Source organism: Gossypium hirsutum, chromosome D12 (genome assembly GCF_007990345.1).
Source record: "Gossypium hirsutum isolate 1008001.06 chromosome D12, Gossypium_hirsutum_v2.1, whole genome shotgun sequence".
Lineage (NCBI taxonomy): Eukaryota > Viridiplantae > Streptophyta > Magnoliopsida > Malvales > Malvaceae > Gossypium > Gossypium hirsutum.
In genome coordinates, this window is record NC_053448.1 from 40,644,775 (window position 1) to 40,664,701 (window position 19,927).

The window sequence follows — 19,927 nt, forward strand, 5'->3', positions numbered from 1 at the left end:
ATGATTATGTTGAATCGCACAAATTATCCTTTGGCGGAATAAATGAAGGACTTGTTGTTTGTGAAGGCTTTGCATCTTCCGGTCTTTACTACTCAAAAACCCGATTTGAAAAGTGATGAAGAATGGGAATTTGAGCATCAACAAGTGTGTGGCTTTATTCGGCAATTTGTTGAAGAAAATGTTTACAACCACATTGATCAGGAGACACATGCTCGAACATTGTGGGAGAAGCTTGAAAGCTTGTATGCTTCGAGGTTGGGCAATAACAAATTATTTTGCTGAAGAAAATGATGGCGCTGAAATATAAAGAAGGAATGTCTATAGCTGACCATGTTAGTGAATTTCAGAGTGTGATGAATCAGTTGCTTGGTATGGGTGTCAAATTTGATGACGAGATTTTAGGACTTTGGTTGCTTGCTACTCTACCAGACTCTTGGGAGACCTTTCGAGTCTCACTCATTAATTCTGCCCCACAGGGTATTATTACTTTGGATTTGGCTAAGAGTGGTGTGTTGAATGAAGAGGTTAGAAGAAGATCTTAGGGTTCTACATCACAGTCCGAGGTGTTGGTTATCGAGAACAGGGGGAGAAACAAAGACAAAGATGGAAAGGGTAGAGATAAAAGCCGAAGCAAGTCAAGATCGAGATACAAGAATCTTGAATGTCATCATTGTGGTAAGAAAGGTCATATCAAGAAATATTGCTTCAAGTGGAAGAAAGAGAACAAAGGTGGTGGTGATAAACACGATCGGAATGACGATGAAAAATCCGAGCGTGTTGCTACTGTTACTCGTGAAGATCTGTTAGTTATTTGTGATGAGAATTTGGTCAACCTAGCATGCGACGAGACTAGTTGGGTGATTGATACTGGTGCATCACTTCATGTCACGTCGAGGAAGGAATTCTTCACATCTTATACTCCTGGTGATTTTGGGGTATTGAAGATGGGTAATGATGGTTTGGTTTCGGTTATTGGTATGGGAGATGTTAGCTTGGTGAGTACAATGGAACAAAGTTAACTCTCAAGGATGTCAGACATGCACCGGATGTCCATTTGAATTTGATTTCTGCAGGAAAACTTGATGAGGGATTCTGTAACACCTTCAGTGAAGGGCAGTGGAAGCTGACTAAAGGCTCATTGGTTGTGGCTCAAGGAAAGAAGAGCTCAAATTTGTACTTGATGCAAGCTTTGACTTCTCGAGAGATGGTGAATGTGACACTGAATGACAACTCAACTGAGTTGTGGCATAAACGACTCAGTCACATGAGTGAGAAGGGGCTTAGCTGTTTAGCGAAGAAGAATCAACTTTCGGGTTTAAAGAATGCTACACTGAAGAATTGTGCTCATTGTCTAGCAAGAAAGCAGAGAAGAGTTTCATTTAGAAGCCATCCTCCTCATAGGAAATCAGAGTTGCTAGAGTTGGTCCATTCAGATGTTTGTGGTCCGATAAAGTAAGATCACATGGTGGTGCACTTTACTTTGTGACTTTCATTGATGATTGTTCAAGAAAGCTATGGGTTTACACTTTGAAGTCTAAAAATCAAGTCTTTGAGGTGTTTAAACAGTTTCAAGCATCAGTTGAAAGGGAAACTGGGAAGAAGTTGAAGTGCATTCGTACTGATAATGGTGGCGAGTACACAGGGTCGTTTTATGAGTATTGTCTACGACAGGGAATCAGACATCAGAGAACACCACCAAAGACTCCACAGTTAAATGGGTTAGCTGAAAGAATGAACCTAACATTGATTGAGAGAGTCAGATGTTTGTTGTCAGATGCAAAGTTACCAAGATCATTTTGGGCTGAAGCTTTGAATACAGTGACACATGTGATAAATCTGTCTCCTAGTGTTCCTTTGAAAGGTGATGTGCCAGATAGAGTTTGGTTTGGTAAAGACGTGTCATATGATCACCTACGTGTGTTCGGTTGTAAAGCATTTGTTCATGTTCCAAAGGATGAAAGATCCAAGTTGGATGCCAAGGCTCGACAATGCATTTTTATTGGTTATGGTCTAGATGGTGAGTTTGGTTATAGACTCTATGATCCAGTTCAGAAGAAACTCGTGAGAAGCAGAGATGTTGTCTTCATTGAGGATCAGACTATTGATGACATTGATAAGATGGAGAAAGTGGATTCACAAGGTAGTGGTGACTTGATCGATGTGAATCCGGTTCCCCTAGACTCTTCACCAGATCCTATCCAGGATGATGTGCATAGTGATGTTAGTGGTGACCATCAGACTATAGGTGACTTTGATACTCCCATGGATGATGTTGTGAATGATCAACAACAAGCACCTATAGCTCCACCAGCAGTTCCACTTTGAAGGTCTTCCAAAGATCGACGATCTTCTGTCAGGTATTCTCCTGATGAATATGTTCTTTTGACTGACGGGGGAGAACCTGAATGTTATAAAGAGGCTATGGAGAGTGAATGCAAAGATCAGTGGGTTGAAGCGATGAAAGACGAACTTCAATCCTTGCATGAGAACCATACTTTTGAATTGGTGAAACTGCCTAAGGGCAAAAGAGCTTTGAATAATCGGTGGGTTTACAGGTTGAAGCAAGAAGAGAAGTCTTCATCTCCACGATACAAAGCTAGATTGGTCATCAAGGGTTATACTCAGAAAAAAGGGGTTGATTTTGAAGAAATATTTTCTCCGGTTGTGAAGATGTCCTCTATCAGAACTATACTGAGTTTGGTAGCTTGTTATGACCTAGAGGTTGAACAAATGGATGTGAAAACTGCTTTTCTTCATGGTGACTTGGAAGAAGAGCTTTACATGGAGCAGCCAGAGGGTTTTGTTGCACAAGGGAAAGAGGACTATGTGTACAGATTGAAGAAGAGCTTGTATGGTTTGAAGCAAGCTCCAAGGCAATGGTACAAGAAGTTTGAGTCTGTTATGGGGGAGCAAGGCTACAAGAAGACTACTTCTGATCATTGTGTGTTTGTTAAGAGATTCTCTGGTGATGATTTTATTATTCTTTTACTCTATGTTGATGATATGCTTATTGTTGGTCAGAATGCTTCTAGAATTGAGAAGTTGAAACAAGAGTTGAGTAAATCCTTTGCAATGAAGGATTTGGGGCCAGCAAAGCAAATTCTTGGCATAAGACTGACACGTGATAGAAAGGCCAAGAAATTATGGTTATCACAAGAGAGGTACATTGAGAAAGTACTTCAAAGGTTTAGTATGGACAAAGCTAAAGCGGTGAATACTCCCTTTGCTATGCACTTTAGATTGAGTGTTAAGCATAGTCCTTCCACAGAAAAGGAGAAGGAAGAGATGCAGAAAATTCCTTACTCTTCAGCCGTGGGTAGTTTGATGTACGCAATGGTTTGCACGAGACCAGACTTGGCTTATGCCGTTGGTATAGTTAGTCGGTTTCTTTCTAATCCAGGCAGAGAGCATTGGAATGCACTGAAATGGATTATGAGATATCTTCGTGGCACTTCCAACATGAAACTTTGTTTCGGCAATGAGAAACCTGTTCTTGTTGGGTATACAGATTCAGACATGGCCGGAGACATTGACTCGAGGAGATCTACTTCAGGTTACTTAATCACTTATGCAGGGGGAGCTGTGGCATGGCAATCGAGACTGCAAAAGTGTGTTGCATTGTCCACCACCGAATCAGAGTTCATTGCAGCAACCGAAGCGTGTAAGGAGATGCTTTGGATGAAGAAGTTTGTGCATGAGCTTGGTTTTACTCAAGAGAAGTATGTCCTGTACTGTGATAGCCAGAGTGCTATTCATCTTGGTAAGAACTCAACTTTTCATGCTAGATCTAAGCATATTGATGTGAGGTACCATTGGATACGAGATGTTCTTGAAGCTAAGCTGTTAGAGCTTGAGAAGATACACACTAATGATAATGGTGCTGATATGTTGACGAAGGCCTTACCAAGAGGAAAGTTTGAAGCATGTTGTTTGACCTCCAGCATGGAGGCATTCCCCACATAGTTGGAGGGGGAGATTTGTTGGGTATGGGTCCCATTATGTGGGAAACCCATATTTTCTGCCACAATGTTTTGCCTTCTTTTTTTTGATTTTGTCAAAAGCTAATTTTTTGGCCTTTTAACGTGGGAGTGGGCAGCATTCTTAATTGAGAGCAAAATTCTCAATTACATCCAGAGAGAAAAACAGAGAGTGAGATTGAAGCTCGTTGGAGAAAAAGAGAGAATAGAAAAAAATCAGTTTTTCAAGCTTGGTGCAGCAGTGATCAACTCCTCGATCGAAGGTCCATCCGTGGTTCGATTGAGCTGATTTTTGGACAGCAGCTAGGTGATAAGGTGTTCTTGACTTTGTACGGTCGGATTTTTCATCCGAGACTTGTAGCGTCGGAAATACCCATTTTTCAGCAGCTACGTTTTTGGTGATGTTCTCTCATTTTTCTCTCTTTTGCTAAAGATTACATATTGTTAGCCTTGTCGGAGTTGAATGCTTGTTGTAGGCTTGATATTGTGATCTTGTAGTTGAACATTTGATGATAGTGGAACTCTTGATCGGACTCTAAAGTCCCGTGGTTTTTACCCTTGATTTAAAGGGGTTTTCCACGTAAAAATACCGGTGTCTCTATTTATTTTTGTTGTGGTTGCATTAGTTGATTTGTGGTTGATTAAGGTTGCTAGAGAACATATCTTGTGCTATTGTGCTTGCCATAATTTTTGACAGGAGTTATAAGGAGAGAAAGAACACCGGTTGTGCTTTCGCTTTGTTTCGGTTGTTCGGTTTCTTCCCAACACCTCTTGCATTGACAACAATGCCCATACCAATCAAGCTAAAACTTAATCAACAAATCTCCTTTAAGTTTTGCATTAATATAAATGTATGAACAAATGATACTTCGTAATAAAATAATTACGTATAAAAAAAAACACAACATTAGATACAAATTGTTCAAAGAATTGTATTATCCGATTAGTGTTTGATGAATGTGAATTGAGCCTGTTATCCATTAGCACAATCAAACTCATCAATTGCAAAATTATTCGTATTTTACTAAAGGTGTAATTATTGTTTTAATCCCTTTCTTATATTGAATTTTTAGATTGAATCATTCTATTCCAATTTGGCATAATTAGAACTCTCTACTTCCCTCAATTATCAATTAAACATTGAAAAGTTAGTTTAAGATTAATTTGATGAAAGTTGGTTGATGACATTATTAATTAATTATTAATTTTCTTCAAATAAATCTTAATATTCAAATTAAACGTATTATCTTTAGATATTAAAAAATATATTTTTTACCAAATATCGCAATAAGCAAATAATACAAGTGTTACAGTAAAAAATGTGTCAAAAACAAAAAATATATAATTATCATGATATAATTACTATATTTTTATGACCAAAAAATTTATTATATATTTTTTTATAATTGAAAATAGATTACTAGGATAAAATCTAAACTCTTATGCCTTAAAATATAATATAACATAGATATATATATTTAATGAAAATGTATGAAACTATAGTATGAATCAAAAGTAAAAGTAGTATGAAACCTTAAGTCGAATTCCATTTTGTTCTCTATACTAAAAAATGAGTAAATTAGTCATTTTACGTTACGTTAAAGAGTAAATTAGTTCTTCTGTTAAAATTTAATCTATTTCTATGGTTAAAAATTGGTCTTTGTATGTCAATATGAGATACACATTGAATACGAGTTTGGTTATTCCGTCAGCTACGCTAATTTTTAACAGTACAAATGAGTAAAATTTTTAACATAAAGAATTAATTTACTTTTTGATGTAATATATAATGATCAATTTATCCATTTTAAAGTAAAATAAGTAAAATATAATCTAAGTATCAAAATTAATATCTTTTTATTTACCATTTTAACATGTCGATGACGCATTTAGGCATGTCACCACCGTCAAGCTCTTTCATGGTGATTCCGTCGCACTTAACGGTCACCGCCACCTTACCAACCTTCAACCCCGTCACACTCACACCAACTTTCGTCCGAGCCTCCACCTTCACCGCCAATATCTTGTTCCGGTACCGGCTCCGTAGCCTCTTCCCGACCCAATCATCCACCAGCGTATTACTCACCTTCGTCTCCACTTTCAAGCTCATCGTGCTCTGTTTCCACATAGTGAAACCCGGCACCGCCGTCGTTCCCACCGGAGTCTCATCTCCTCCTTCCCCGACGCTCACTCCAACCTCCGTTTTGCCGTAATAGTACGTTATCTTCACGTTCGGGTTCTTCATTTCGAGCCTCGTCGTCGTCGTGGCGTCGAGGTAGGTTCCGTCGGGTCTTTCGGTGACATTAAACCGGGTTATCCGAAACGACCGAATATGAAACACGGGGAATTTCGGGTCGAACCAAATGTAGAAAACTAAACCGCCGATGACGGCGAGGAGAACCAAGACCAATACGAAGATACAGAGCCAACAACAACAAACACGGCAGAAGCTACGATTTCGTCTCCTTGGGTTAAAAGATGGAGGGAGTACCGGTTTACGCGGCGGCGGCCTAAACCCAGACTGAGCCGCCGCAGGTAAGTTTGGGTCTCTGTATCCAGGTGGCTTTTGGAGAACCGGTTTCAATGGTGGTTCTGACATTACTTGCTTTTTTGAAATCAGGGACCGAATTTGCAAATTTGGGATAAATTTGTATAATTCGATGAACCAAAAACAAATCTAATTGATGAATGAATGAATTTGTTTTGTAAGGCAATACATGTGATTTTAATTTAATTTTTATTTTCATGCAATAATAATCCAATTCAAGTGTATGAAAAAATATTTGGGGTAATATACAATTTGTTATATGTGTTTGGCTTTAGTGTTCGATGTGATATTTGTGTTTTTTTTTTCCCAATTTAGTATATGAATTTAGCTTCAATTTGAATGCACAAATCAAATGACATAAACTGATTTAATGAATATTTGACATGTGTGTTCTAATAAAAAAAATAGAGGTGCCTAATTGAGGAAAAAAATACTTTGATATTAAATTAAACATTAAAACAAAACTTAAGTATTTAACTGGGACAAAAAAAACTCACATTCGTACTAAAATAAACATTAAAAACTAAATTTAAATATCAAATTGAGATAATAAAAAAGAACTTAAGTACCAAATTAAACATTAAGACTGAATTTAAGTAGTAAAAGTATATTAACCCAATTGGTTTGAGTAAAAGGATGATCTTGTTCTTCCTAAGTTGTTTGTAGTAGGTTTTGTCATTTGTGGGGAAGGTGTGTGGTGTTGGGTGGAAAGGCATGTTCTTCCACATGGGGACCGGAGCTTCCCATGTCCCGTTCTCGCTGCCATTATCCACTTACTTGTCGTTTTTAGACATTCTGTTGGTTTGTTTGTGAAGCATGAATAAGAAATTAACATTCGTTTAAAGCTTAAATCTCGATTCCTATTGAATTATATGTTTATTTTATTTATTTATAAAATTTATAAAAATATTTAAAAAAAGTTAAAATAAAAATTTACAAAATTTAGGGTTAGGCCTACCACCCCTAAGGTTAGAGATATATGTTGTATTTAATTTTTCGACTCTTTTATCCCTTTTAACTTACATTGTTTGTCAAATCATCTCAAAATGGATAAAAAAATTAACGTTTGTTAATTTTGTTAACTTGGCATCGACGTATATACCACATTAACAATTAATTTTTAAAAAATTAAATTTTTTTATATATTTTTATACTTTTTAATAATTTCATAAATTTTTTTAAAATTTTTAAAAAATAATTCATTGTTGACGTGGCATACATTTTGGAGTGATTTAACAAACAACGCAAGTTTAAGGTCTAAAAGAGGTGAAAAATTAAATAGAGGGCTAAAATGACTTTTGTTGTAAAGTTAGAGGGCCAAATAAATAATTTTACCTATATATATTGGTGAATTACAATAACAAGGTAAAACTCGAACAACAAATGTGACTAGCACGACACGAACCCAAACCACACCTGGCCTTAACCACCCAAACCACACTTGGCCTTAACCATCAGACCATCACATGAGGTTCCACCTATAGTTTTTAGGAAATGGTAAAACTCGAATCATATTGTAAACCGATTTGATCTTCGGTGAGATATTAATAAATTATTTTTTATGCTTATGTGTTAAATGCAAATTGAAAGCATTACAATTAATTAATAAATATCAAATGTGATATGAACAATGAAAAATAACAAATATCAAATGGTGCTTGGTGTAGCAGTTATGAAATTACTCAATATTTATGGATAGAAGTAAGACATAGAGTAGAATTAGCCCATAAGTCGGGTCGAGTTGTAACACCCCTTACCCGAGACCGTCACCGGAATCGAGTACGAGATGTCATCCAATTTAACTTGCCAATTCGGAGCATAAAAATTTGCTTTTAAAATTAAATTCACTGTTCACAACAAAACTGTCCACTTGCGTGACTATCACTAATTTAATTATAACTTGAGTTACGAGACTCGAAATTTAAATCCGTAAATTTTCCCTGAAACTAGACTCATATTCCTACTTACCATAAAATTTTCAGAATTTTTAACTTAGCCAATTAGTACATTTTATTCATTAAATTATCCCCTATTTCACAGCTCGACAGGTCTGACCTCTTGGCACTAAAAATAAATTATCTCATTGCACAGAATTCATATAAGGTTATTGTTTGTTTATTTTGAAAATAGACTCACTAAGAAATCTATAAATATAAATTTTGACCCATAGTTCTTTCTGTACAATTTATAATGATTTTTCAAAGTCAGAACAGGGGACTTCAAAAACCATTCTGACCCTGTCTCACTAAAATTAAAATATATCAAAATACAGAATTCCTTTGCCTACACCGTTTCTTTCATATAAAAATAGAATTGATAAGCTTTAATTCCATATATAATTCACTCTCTAATTCCATTTCTACTATTTATGGTGATTTTTCACATTCACATTACTGCTGCTGTCAAAGAAACTGCTTCTTTGTATTAGCTACCATTTACACATACATAATACCAAAACATAATCTTTATTAACCATTTCAATAGTTAATCTTAGCCATATCATATGAACATACTCAAAATGATTAAGACTCTATACATGCCATAGTTTAAACATTTTGAAAAGCACATAATACCGAGATGATTATGATAGTGTGATACGAGCTCCGACGATCCCCAATTCGATCAAGTTCAAATCACTATAAAACAAAGGAAATGAGAAAATGTGTAAGCTACAAATAGCTTAGTAAGTTACATGTAAATAATAGGTACTCATTTAATAAATAACACTTTTAGCATATAACTAATCAAAACATTCCTTAACAATTTCAATCACTTACACATGCACAATCTTACCAATTCACTTTCATATACATTTTCACACTTAACATTTATCACAAATGCTCATTCTTTCAATTGTACCTGCATACGCACTTCATTTCATATTCACTTTAACTCATTATTAATCCCGTTGAACACTCGGAATATATACAGATACGTAGAGATTTAGCACATAAGTGCAACACTGATATGTAGCCGAAGCTACCACTGAAATGTAGCCGAAGCTACCACTGTTATGTAGTCGAAGCTACCACTGAAACGTAGCCGAAGCTACCACTGATCAATAACACTGAAAATGTTCACGGGCCTGCTCACACAAGCTGTCAGGTGTCTGCAACATATGCTAGATCACCCAGCACCCGGGACTCACTGTAACACTGTAACACTGGTCTCTAGTGACATGTCACTTATATCCACTTCTATTCCTAAGTTCAACCAGGAATTTACACTTAACACTTTATTTTAAACACTTTATCACTTGAATAATTCATGAACAATTTTCCTTCCACATTCAATATTGATTCACATATCAAATAAAATTCACAATTTATAAAATATATTACTATTATTTACACATAACTTACCTCGGATGCAAAACGACTATTTTTGTAATTTAGTCGATAACTTTCTCTTTTCCCCGATCACTTCCACTATTTCTTCTTTCTTGATCTATATTAACACAATTTAATACATTTTATCAATATTCCATTCAAATACAATTCATACACAATATTTTGGCAAATTTACATTTTTCCCCGTAACTTTTCAAAAATTCCACTTTTGTCCCAAAGCTCGTAAAAATAAAATTCACTAAATTTTTAAATTTCAAACTTCATTAAATCATATTTCATGCTCATAACAGCCCTCAATTTCACAAAATCACAACTTTATACACACTTTACCATCTTTCACAATTTAGCCCTTTTTCAACATTTTCATCAAAATTCATCTAGTAAAACTTGTAATTAACACTTCAAATATTCATTATCTAACATCACTAATCAATTTACAATTATATCATGAATGGGTCAATTTTTAAACTTTAATTTCATTTAAATTAAATAGTAGAAACATGAAATTCAAGCTTCAATAAGCATAAAAATACGAAAATAATTAAAAACGGGGCAAGAAATCACTTACAATTGAGCTTAGAAAAATCAAAAACCCTAACTATTGAAGCATGAAAGTTTCGGCAGCAAGCTCTTCAATTTTGAAGAAGATGGACACTTATTTTCACTTTATTTTGTCTTTTTCTCAATTTGGAGAAAAATGCCCTTGACCCATTACTTAGATGTTTTTCTAGAATTACCCTTTTGTGTCCATATCACTAATTTATGGTCTAATTGCCACATAAACACTTCCAATTTCATGCAATAATTCAATTAAGTCATTTAATCACTAATTAGACACACTTTGCATTTTTCTCAATTTAGTCCTAAAAATTCAATTAGGCACTAAATCATTAAAATTTTCTATTCATATTTTTACACAATATTTCAATCAATCAGTAACTAATAAAAATTTATAAAATTAAACTATTTCACTTCGGATTTGTGGTTACGAAACCACTATTCTGATTAGGCCCTATTTCGGGCTATCACAATTCTCCCCCCTTAGGGATTTTCGTCCCCGAAAATCTTACCAGTGAATAAGTTGGGATATTGTTTCCTCATAGCCTCCTCGGTTTCCCATGTTGCCTCTTCCATCCCATGTTGTTGCCATAACACTTTCACTAAAGCAATTTCTTTGTTTCTCAACTGTTTTACTTCTCGTGCTAAAATTCGAATCGGTTCTTCTTCGTATGTCATATCCGATCGAATTTCCACTTTAGTCGGTGAAATCACATGCGATGGGTCCGATCGATATCGCCTCAACATAGAAACATGAAACACATTATGAATTCTTTCCAATTTTGATGGTAAAGACAATCGATAAGCCACTGGACCAATTCTTTCTATCACTTCATACGGACCAATAAATCTTGGACTTAATTTACCTTTACAGCCAAATCTCAGAATTTTCTTCCATGGAGACACTTTCAAAAATATTTTATCACCCACTTGAAACTCAATCTCTTTTCTTTTCAAATCTGCATACGACTTCTGTCGATCCGATGCAGCTTTCAAACAATCACGAATTACATTCACTTTTTCTTCGGTTTCTTTTACCAAATCAACTCCATGTAACTGATTTTCATTAAGTTCAGTCCAATATAATGGAGTCCGACACTTTCGTCCATACAACGCTTCATAAGGTGCCATTTTTATGCTCGATTGATAACTATTATTATAAGCAAATTCCACCAAAGGTAAATATCTTTCCCAATTACCTTCAAATTCCAATACATAACATCTCAACATGTCTTCGAGTATTTGAATTACTCTTTCAGACTGTCCATCGGTTTGGGGGTAGAATGCTGTACTAAAATTCAATTTAGTACCCAATGCCTCTTGTAATTTCTTCCAAAACCTTGAAGTAAACCGTGGATCTCTATCAGATATAATAGATATGGGCACACCATGTAATCGGACTATCTCAGCAATATACAATTCAGCTAACTTGTCAAGTGAAAAACTCATTCGCACAGGAATGAAATGAGCAGACTTAGTCAATCGATCAACTATAACCCAAATTGAGTCTTTCTTTTTTGGTGACAATGGCAATCCAGAAACAAAATCCATAGTAATCCTATCCCACTTCCACTCCGGCACCATAATAGGTTGAAGTAACCCTGAAGGTACTTGGTGTTCAGCTTTTACTCGTTGGCACACTAAACACTTTGTCACATACTCGGAGATATCCCGTTTCATACCCGACCACCAATATAATTTCTTCAAATCATTGTACATTTTTACACTACCGGGGTGAACTGCCAAACGACTATTATGTGCTTCTTGCAAAATTTTCTGAATTAAATCAACATTTTTCGGAACACATATTCTGTCACGAAACATTAAACATCCATCTAAATCAATTCGAAAATCAGAATTATTGTCCACTGCACACTGAGTCTTTCTTCTTTGCAATTCATTATCCACTTTCTGAGCCTCACAAATTTCTTGAAGAAACAATGGTCTAGCTTTTAACTCTGCAAGCAATGATCCATCTTCAATCAATGTTAATCTCGTATTCAAAGCTCTCAAAGCAAAGAGAGACTTTCTGCTCAAAGCATCAGCAACTATATTGGCTTTTCCCGAATGATAATCTATCACAAGTTCATAATCTTTCATCAATTCCAACCATCTTCGTTGCCGCAAATTCAGATCTTTTTGTGTCATAACATATTTCAAACTTTTATGATCTGTGAAAACACGACATTTCTCACCATATAAATAATGACGCCAAATCTTCAAAGCAAAGACAATAGCAGCCAACTCTAAATCATGGGTAAGATAATTTTGTTCATGCGGTTTCAATTGTCGAGAAGCATACGCTATTACTTTTCCTTCTTGCATCAATACACATCCGAGCCCATTTAACGACGCGTCACTATAAACAACAAATTCCTTTCCTGACTCAGGTTGCACTAACACTGGTGCCTCAGTTAGACACTTCTTTAATTTCTCAAAACTTTGTTGACACTCCTCGGTCCACTCGAACTTAACATCTTTTTGCAACAATTTTGTCATCGGTGAAGCTATCATCGAAAAACCTTTTACGAATCGAAGGTAATAACCCGCTAAGCCCAGAAAACTCCTAACTTCAGATACATTTCTTGGAGGCTTCCATTCAACTATTGCTGATATCTTATTCGGATCCACTCGAATGCCATCTCCCGAGACAACATGTCCCAAAAATCCAACTTCACTAAGCCAAAATTCACTTTTGCTAAATTTAGCAAACAATTTCTTTTCTCGCAGAGTCTGTAGCACAATTCTTAAATGTTCGGCGTGCTCAGCTTCACTTCGGGAATAAATAAGAGTATCATCTATAAACACCACCACAAATTTATCCAAATAGGGCCGAAAAATTTGATTCATCAAATCCATAAAAATAGCTGGAGCATTAGTCAGACCAAAAGGCATTACAAGAAACTCATAGTGACCATACCGGGTTCTGAAAGTAGTCTTTGGCACATCTGACTCTTTAACCCTCAATTGGTAATATCCGGATCTCAAATCAATTTTGGAAAACACTATGGCATCCTTTAACTGATCAAACAAGTCATCTATTCGGGGCAATGGATACTTATTCTTTACTGTCACTTTATTAAGTTGACGATAATCAATACATAATCTCAATGTCCAATCCTTTTTCCTCACAAATAGTACGGGAGCACCCCACGGAGAGTAACTTGGTCTTACGAATCCTTTATCCGTCAACTCTTGTAATTGCACTTTTAATTCTTTTAATTCAGTTGGTGCCATTCTGTAAGGAGCAATCGATATTGGAGCAGTACCTGGCATTACTTCAATACCAAACTCTACTTCTCTAATCGAAGGCAAACTTAGCAACTCTTTTGGGAACACATCTAAATATTCACATACCACTTGCACTGATTCGATCTTTATTTCAGACACTTTTGTATTCAACACATAAGCAAGATATGCTTCACAATCATTGTTCAAACATTTCTGAGCAAACATGGCAGAAATCACAATTGGCATCACATTTGACTTATCTGTTTCAACCCGAAGAACTGTACCACTACTACACTTCAACTCAAGAATTTTCTGACTACAATCTATCTTGGCCTTATGCAATGTCAACCAATCCATTCCCAAAATAACATCAAATTCATCAAATGGCAACAACATCAAGTTGGCAGGGAAACACTGACCTTGTATCATCAAAGGACAATTTTTGCATATTTTATCAACTATCACATGCTTGCCTAAAGGATTCGACACTTTAACCACATACTCAGTCAATTCAACACACAAATTCTTATCAGGCACTAAATTTATGCATACATACGAGTGAGTAGAACCAGGATCAATCAATGCAAGAACATTAGTGTCATAAAGAGAAAATATACCAGTGACCACATTAGGAGAAGATGCTTCCTCTCTAGCTCGGATGGCATAAGCTCTCGCTTCAGATCTTACAGTAGTGTCTTTTGTTACACCTCTACCACTAGTTCCAGCCCTCACATTTCTCGGCGGTCTTCCTCTAATAGTCACACTGCTCGATCTCACATTCTGAAACTTTTCTATCTATTCTCTTTCTGGACAATCTTTCACAAAATGATCTTGAGATCCACATTTAAAACATGCTCGGCTGATTAAATAACATTCCCACAAATGTCGTTTTCCACAATATTGACATTCCGGTCTAGTAGGTTTAACACTACCTACACTTGCCATAGAAGTCGCCTGAGCTTTAGAACCTGAATATTGTCTTCCTCGATCTCTTTGAAAATTCACACTAGAAACATTCGATCGAGTATTCATTTCTCTAGACTTCTTCGCTTGAAATTGAAATGACTTGCCCATTGATCTTTTTCTTGCATCTCTTGCTTCACTTTCCACTTTTCTTTTCTCTTTGCTCAATTCTTCAGCCTTGATAGCTCTTTCAACTAGTACCACTAACTCTTTAATTTCAAGAATTCCCACTAACAATCGGATATCCTCGTTTAATCCATCTTCAAACCTTTTGCACAATGTAGCTTCATTAGATACACACTCTTGGACATACTTGCTTAATTTGACAAATTCTCGTTCATATTCGGCTACCGTCATGCGCCCTTGTTTCAATTCAAGAAACTCTTTTCTCTTTTGATCAATGAAACGCTGACTTACATACTTCCTTCGGAATTCTTCTTGAAAGAAATCCCATGTAACTTTCTCTTTAGGCACCACTGACACTAAAGTTTTCCACCAATTATAAGCTGAATCCCTCAACAATGAGATAGCACATTTGAGACTTTCTTCTGGAGTACAAGATAATTCATCTAACACTCTAATGGTATTATCAAGCCAGAACTCTGCTCTTTCAGGATCATAATTTACATTAGCTCGGAACTCTTCGGCTCCATACTTTCGAATTTTGTCCACTGGAGGCTTTGACAATCTTAACACTTCAGTTTGTTGAGGAGCTATGGGAACAGCTTGAGGAATAGGAGGGGGCGGAGGAGGTTGAGCATTAAGATTAGTTCTAACAAACTCAGTGTACCAATGGCTCATCATTTGGAGAAAAGCTTCTCGAGCCTCATCTCCTTGACCCTGAGTCTCGGGTCGACTTTCAATAGGCACATTACTTTGAGCATCATCAGCTGTATCTCGATTAGAATCCATTACTATAAAAAAAACATTTTAAGATGTCAGGAGTCGTCACACTATCATTATTCAATTATGGCATGTATAGATAGTCTATTACACTCGCTACGTTAGTCCGAGAATCGACTAAACTGTAGCTCTGATACCACTAAATGTAACACCCCTTACCCCGAGACCGTCACCGAAATCGAGTACAAGATGTCATCCAATTTAACTTACCAATTCGGAGCATAAAAATTTGCTTTTAAAATTAAATTCACTGTTCACAACAAAACTGTCCACCTGCGTGACTATCACTAATTTAATTATAACTTGAGTTACGAGACTCGAAATTTAAATCCGTAAATTTTCCTTGAAACTAGACTCATATTCCTACTTACCATAAAATTTTCAGAATTTTTGACTTAGCCAATTAGTACATTTTATTCATTAAATTATCCCCTATTTCACAGCTCGACAGGTCTGACCTCTTGGCACTAAAAATAAATTATCTCATTGCACAGAATTCATATAAGGTTATTGTTTGTTTCTTTTGAAAATAGACTCACTAAGAAATCTATAAATATAAATTTTGACCCATAGTTATTTCTATACAATTTATAATGATTTTCCAAAGTCAGAACAGGGGACTTCAAAAACCATTCTGACCCTGTCTCACTAAAATTCAAATATATCAAAATACAGAATTCCTTTGCCTACACCGTTTCTTTCATATAAAAATAGACTTGATAAGCTTTAATTCCATATATAATTCACTCTCTAATTCCATTTCTACTATTTATGGTGATTTTTCACATTCACGTCACTGCTGCTGTCAAAGAAACTGCTTCTTTGTATTAGCTACCATTTACACATACATCATACCAAAACATAATCTTTATTAACCATTTCAATAGCTAATCTTAGCCATATCATATGAACATACTCAAAATGATTAAGACTCTATACATGCCATAGTTTAAACATTTTGAAAAGCACATAATACCGAGATGATTATGATAGTGTGATACGAGCTCCGACGATCCCCAATTCGATCAAGTTCAAATCACTATAAAACAAAGGAAATGAGAAAATGTGTAAGCTACAAATAGCTTAGTAAGTTACATGTAAATAATAGGTACTCATTTAATAAATAACACTTTTAGCATATAACTAATCAAAACATTCCTTAACAATTTCAATCACTTACACATGCACAATCTTACCAATTCACTTTCATATACATTTTCACACTTAACATTTATCACTATGCTCATTCTTTCAACTGTACCTGCATACGCACTTCATTTCATATTCACTTTAACTCATTATTAATCCCGTTGAACACTCAGAATATATACAGATACGTAGAGATTTAGCACATAAGTGCAACACTGATATGTAGCCGAAGCTACCACTGTTATGTAGCCGAAGCTACCACTGTTATGTAGTCGAAGCTACCACTGAAACGTAGCCGAAGCTACCACTGATCAATAACACTGGAAATGTTCACGGGCCTGCTCACACAAGCTGTCAGGTGTCTGCAACACATGTTAGATCACCCAGCACCCGGGACTCACTGTAACACTGTAACACTGGTCTCTAGTGACATGTCACTTGTATCCACTTCTATTCCTAAGTTCAACCGGAAATTTACACTGAACACTTTATTTTAAACACTTTATCACTTGAATAATTCATGAACAATTTTCCTTCCACATTCAATATTGATTCACATATCAAATAAAATTCACAATTTATAAAATATATTACTATTATTTACACATAACTTACCTCGGATGCAAAACGACTATTTTTGTAATTTAGTCGATAACTTTCTCTTTTCCCCGATCACTTCCACTATTTCTTCTTTCTTGATCTATATTAACACAATTTAATACATTTTATCAATATTCCATTCAAATACAATTCATACACAATATTTTGACAAATTTACATTTTTCCACATAACTTTTCAAAAATTCCACTTTTGTCCCAAAGCTCGTAAAAATAAAATTCACTAAATTTTTAAATTTCAAACTTCACTAAATCATATTTCATGCTCATAACAGCCCTCAAGTTCACAAAATCACAACTTTATACACACTTTACCATCTTTCACAATTTAGCCCTTTTTCAACATTTTCATCAAAATTCATCTAGTAAAACTTGTAATTAACACTTCAAACATTCATTATCTAACATCACTAATCAATTTACAATTATATCATGAATGGGTCAATTTTTAAACTTTAATTTCATTTAAATTAAATAGTGGAAACATGAAATTCAAGCTTCAATAAGCATAAAAATACGAAAATAATTAAAAACGGGGCAAGAAATCACTTACAATTGAGCTTAGAAAAATCAAAAACCCTAACTATTGAAGCATGAAAGTTTCGGCAGCAAGCTCTTCAATTTTGAAGAAGATGGACACTTATTTTCACTTTATTTTGTCTTTTTCTCAATTTGGAGAAAAATGCCCCTGACCTATTACTTAGATATTTTTCTAGAATTACCCTTTTGTGTCCATATCACTAATTTATGGTCTAATTGCCACATAAACACTTCCAATTTCATGAAATAATTCAATTAAGTCATTTAATCACTAATTAGACACACTTTGCATTTTTCTCAATTTAGTCCTAAAAATTCAATTAGGCACTAAATCATTAAAATTTTCTATTCATATTTTCACACAATATTTCAATCAATCAGTAACTAATAAAAATTTATAAAATTAAACTATTTCACTTCGGATTTGTGGTTACGAAACCACTATTTCGATTAGGCCCTATTTCGGGCTATCACACGAGTCGAGACTTGATTTTAAAAAAAATTCAAGCTCAACCTAAGATCGATCTGTCCAATAATTTATATTATCATTCAAAGAATAATAAAATAATAATTTATATTTTTATATTTTATAATTAAATTAAAATAAAATTATATGCAACTTTGATGTTTCATCCACATATTATCTGATAGCGTAGTAACCTGCAACTCTTGTGGTTTATCCACAACTCGGTGTGTAGGGATGAACGAGTTCTAGGGAACTCCAACTATGGTGTGTAGCGGTAGGGTAGGATCTTTTCTATCAGGCCTGTATTGTATTCACAAAGCATGTGCATACTATTTGAGATTTTTGTGATCATATATTTGAATATGTATATACATTGTTGAGCTGATATGATAAACCGATATACTCAAAATGGTATTGTGAATTACTCTATGTGATTTGATTTTGTAAGCTAATCGGTTGCACTAATTTTTCTTGTGATGGAACTCACACTGAGCTTCATAGCTCACTTCCTTTTATTTTTTTCCATCTTTTTAGATAACCCACTAGGTTAGGAGGCGGACACGATATCCGGAGGGGTCTCAGCTCGATTATTATTATTCATAGATTGTACTATTTTATTTTGAACTGTAACATATGTAACACCCCTAACCTGTATCCGTCGCCGGAACAGGGTTACGGAGCATTATCGAAATAAACAGATCAAATACAGACATTTCATATTATTTAACATTCATATCAGATATTATTCATAAAGTCCCTTATATGAGCCCTCGAGGCCCAAAGCATACATTAGAAACAAGTCGAGACTAATTCGGGTATTCAGTGAATTTTTGGCGAAATTTTAAAAAAAAATTCTAGATGTAGGGGACACATGCCCATGTGGTTAGGCCATGTGGCTCACACGGCTAAGTGACACGCCCGTGTGCTAGGCCGTGTAGACATTTGAAATAAGGCACACGGTCGTGACCTATCCTGTGTCCATACCCGTCTAACTCTCTAACTTAGGTCACACACCCTTGTGCTAGACTGTGTGTAGGTGCAGGGGTCACACAGCCAAGCTACACGCCTGTGTGCCAGGCCGTGTGAAAAATCCTGAGCATTCTGTTTTGAATTTTAAAGATGCAGGGGACACACGGCCGAAACACACACCCATGTGCTAGGCCATGTGTCACACACGGCTGAGACACACGCCTGTGTCTCTTCCCGTGTGGACAAAATAAGGCCATTTTTAAGCCTTATTTCTCACCCAAACATGTCTTCCACCTACATTAACACTTAAACATATTCTCAATCCAATATAAAACATTTGAATCAAACCAAAACCAATTCTTATGCATGACATATCAACTCATATATTTAATTATTCAAACTTACCAAAACCACCATACATACATATAGGCATATTATACCAAATTTATACTATCTTAAAACCAATCTTCAACATGCCTATATGATTTCCATCATTTATCCATTTCAAACACACATCATCATATTAAGGTCACTATTTACATACCAATTACAAGTCATACCAATGGCTAATTTCAACCAAACACATACATGTCATTCTTGACCACTTTTAGCCTATACATGCCATTATAACCTAAAATTTAATTTACTATTTATA

The 19,927-nt window shown here is 35.3% G+C and overlaps 1 protein-coding gene across 1 annotated transcript; it reads right to left on the reverse strand.

Annotated features, from left to right (window-relative positions):
* Window positions 1-5,838: 5,838 nt before the first annotated feature.
* On the reverse strand, window positions 5,839-6,576 carry LOC121224542 (NDR1/HIN1-like protein 13). The gene has a single exon (XM_041107996.1). The coding sequence runs from the start codon at window positions 6,574-6,576 to the stop codon at window positions 5,839-5,841; it is 738 nt and encodes a 245-aa protein (XP_040963930.1).
* Between the last annotated feature and the right edge of the window lie 13,351 nt (window positions 6,577-19,927).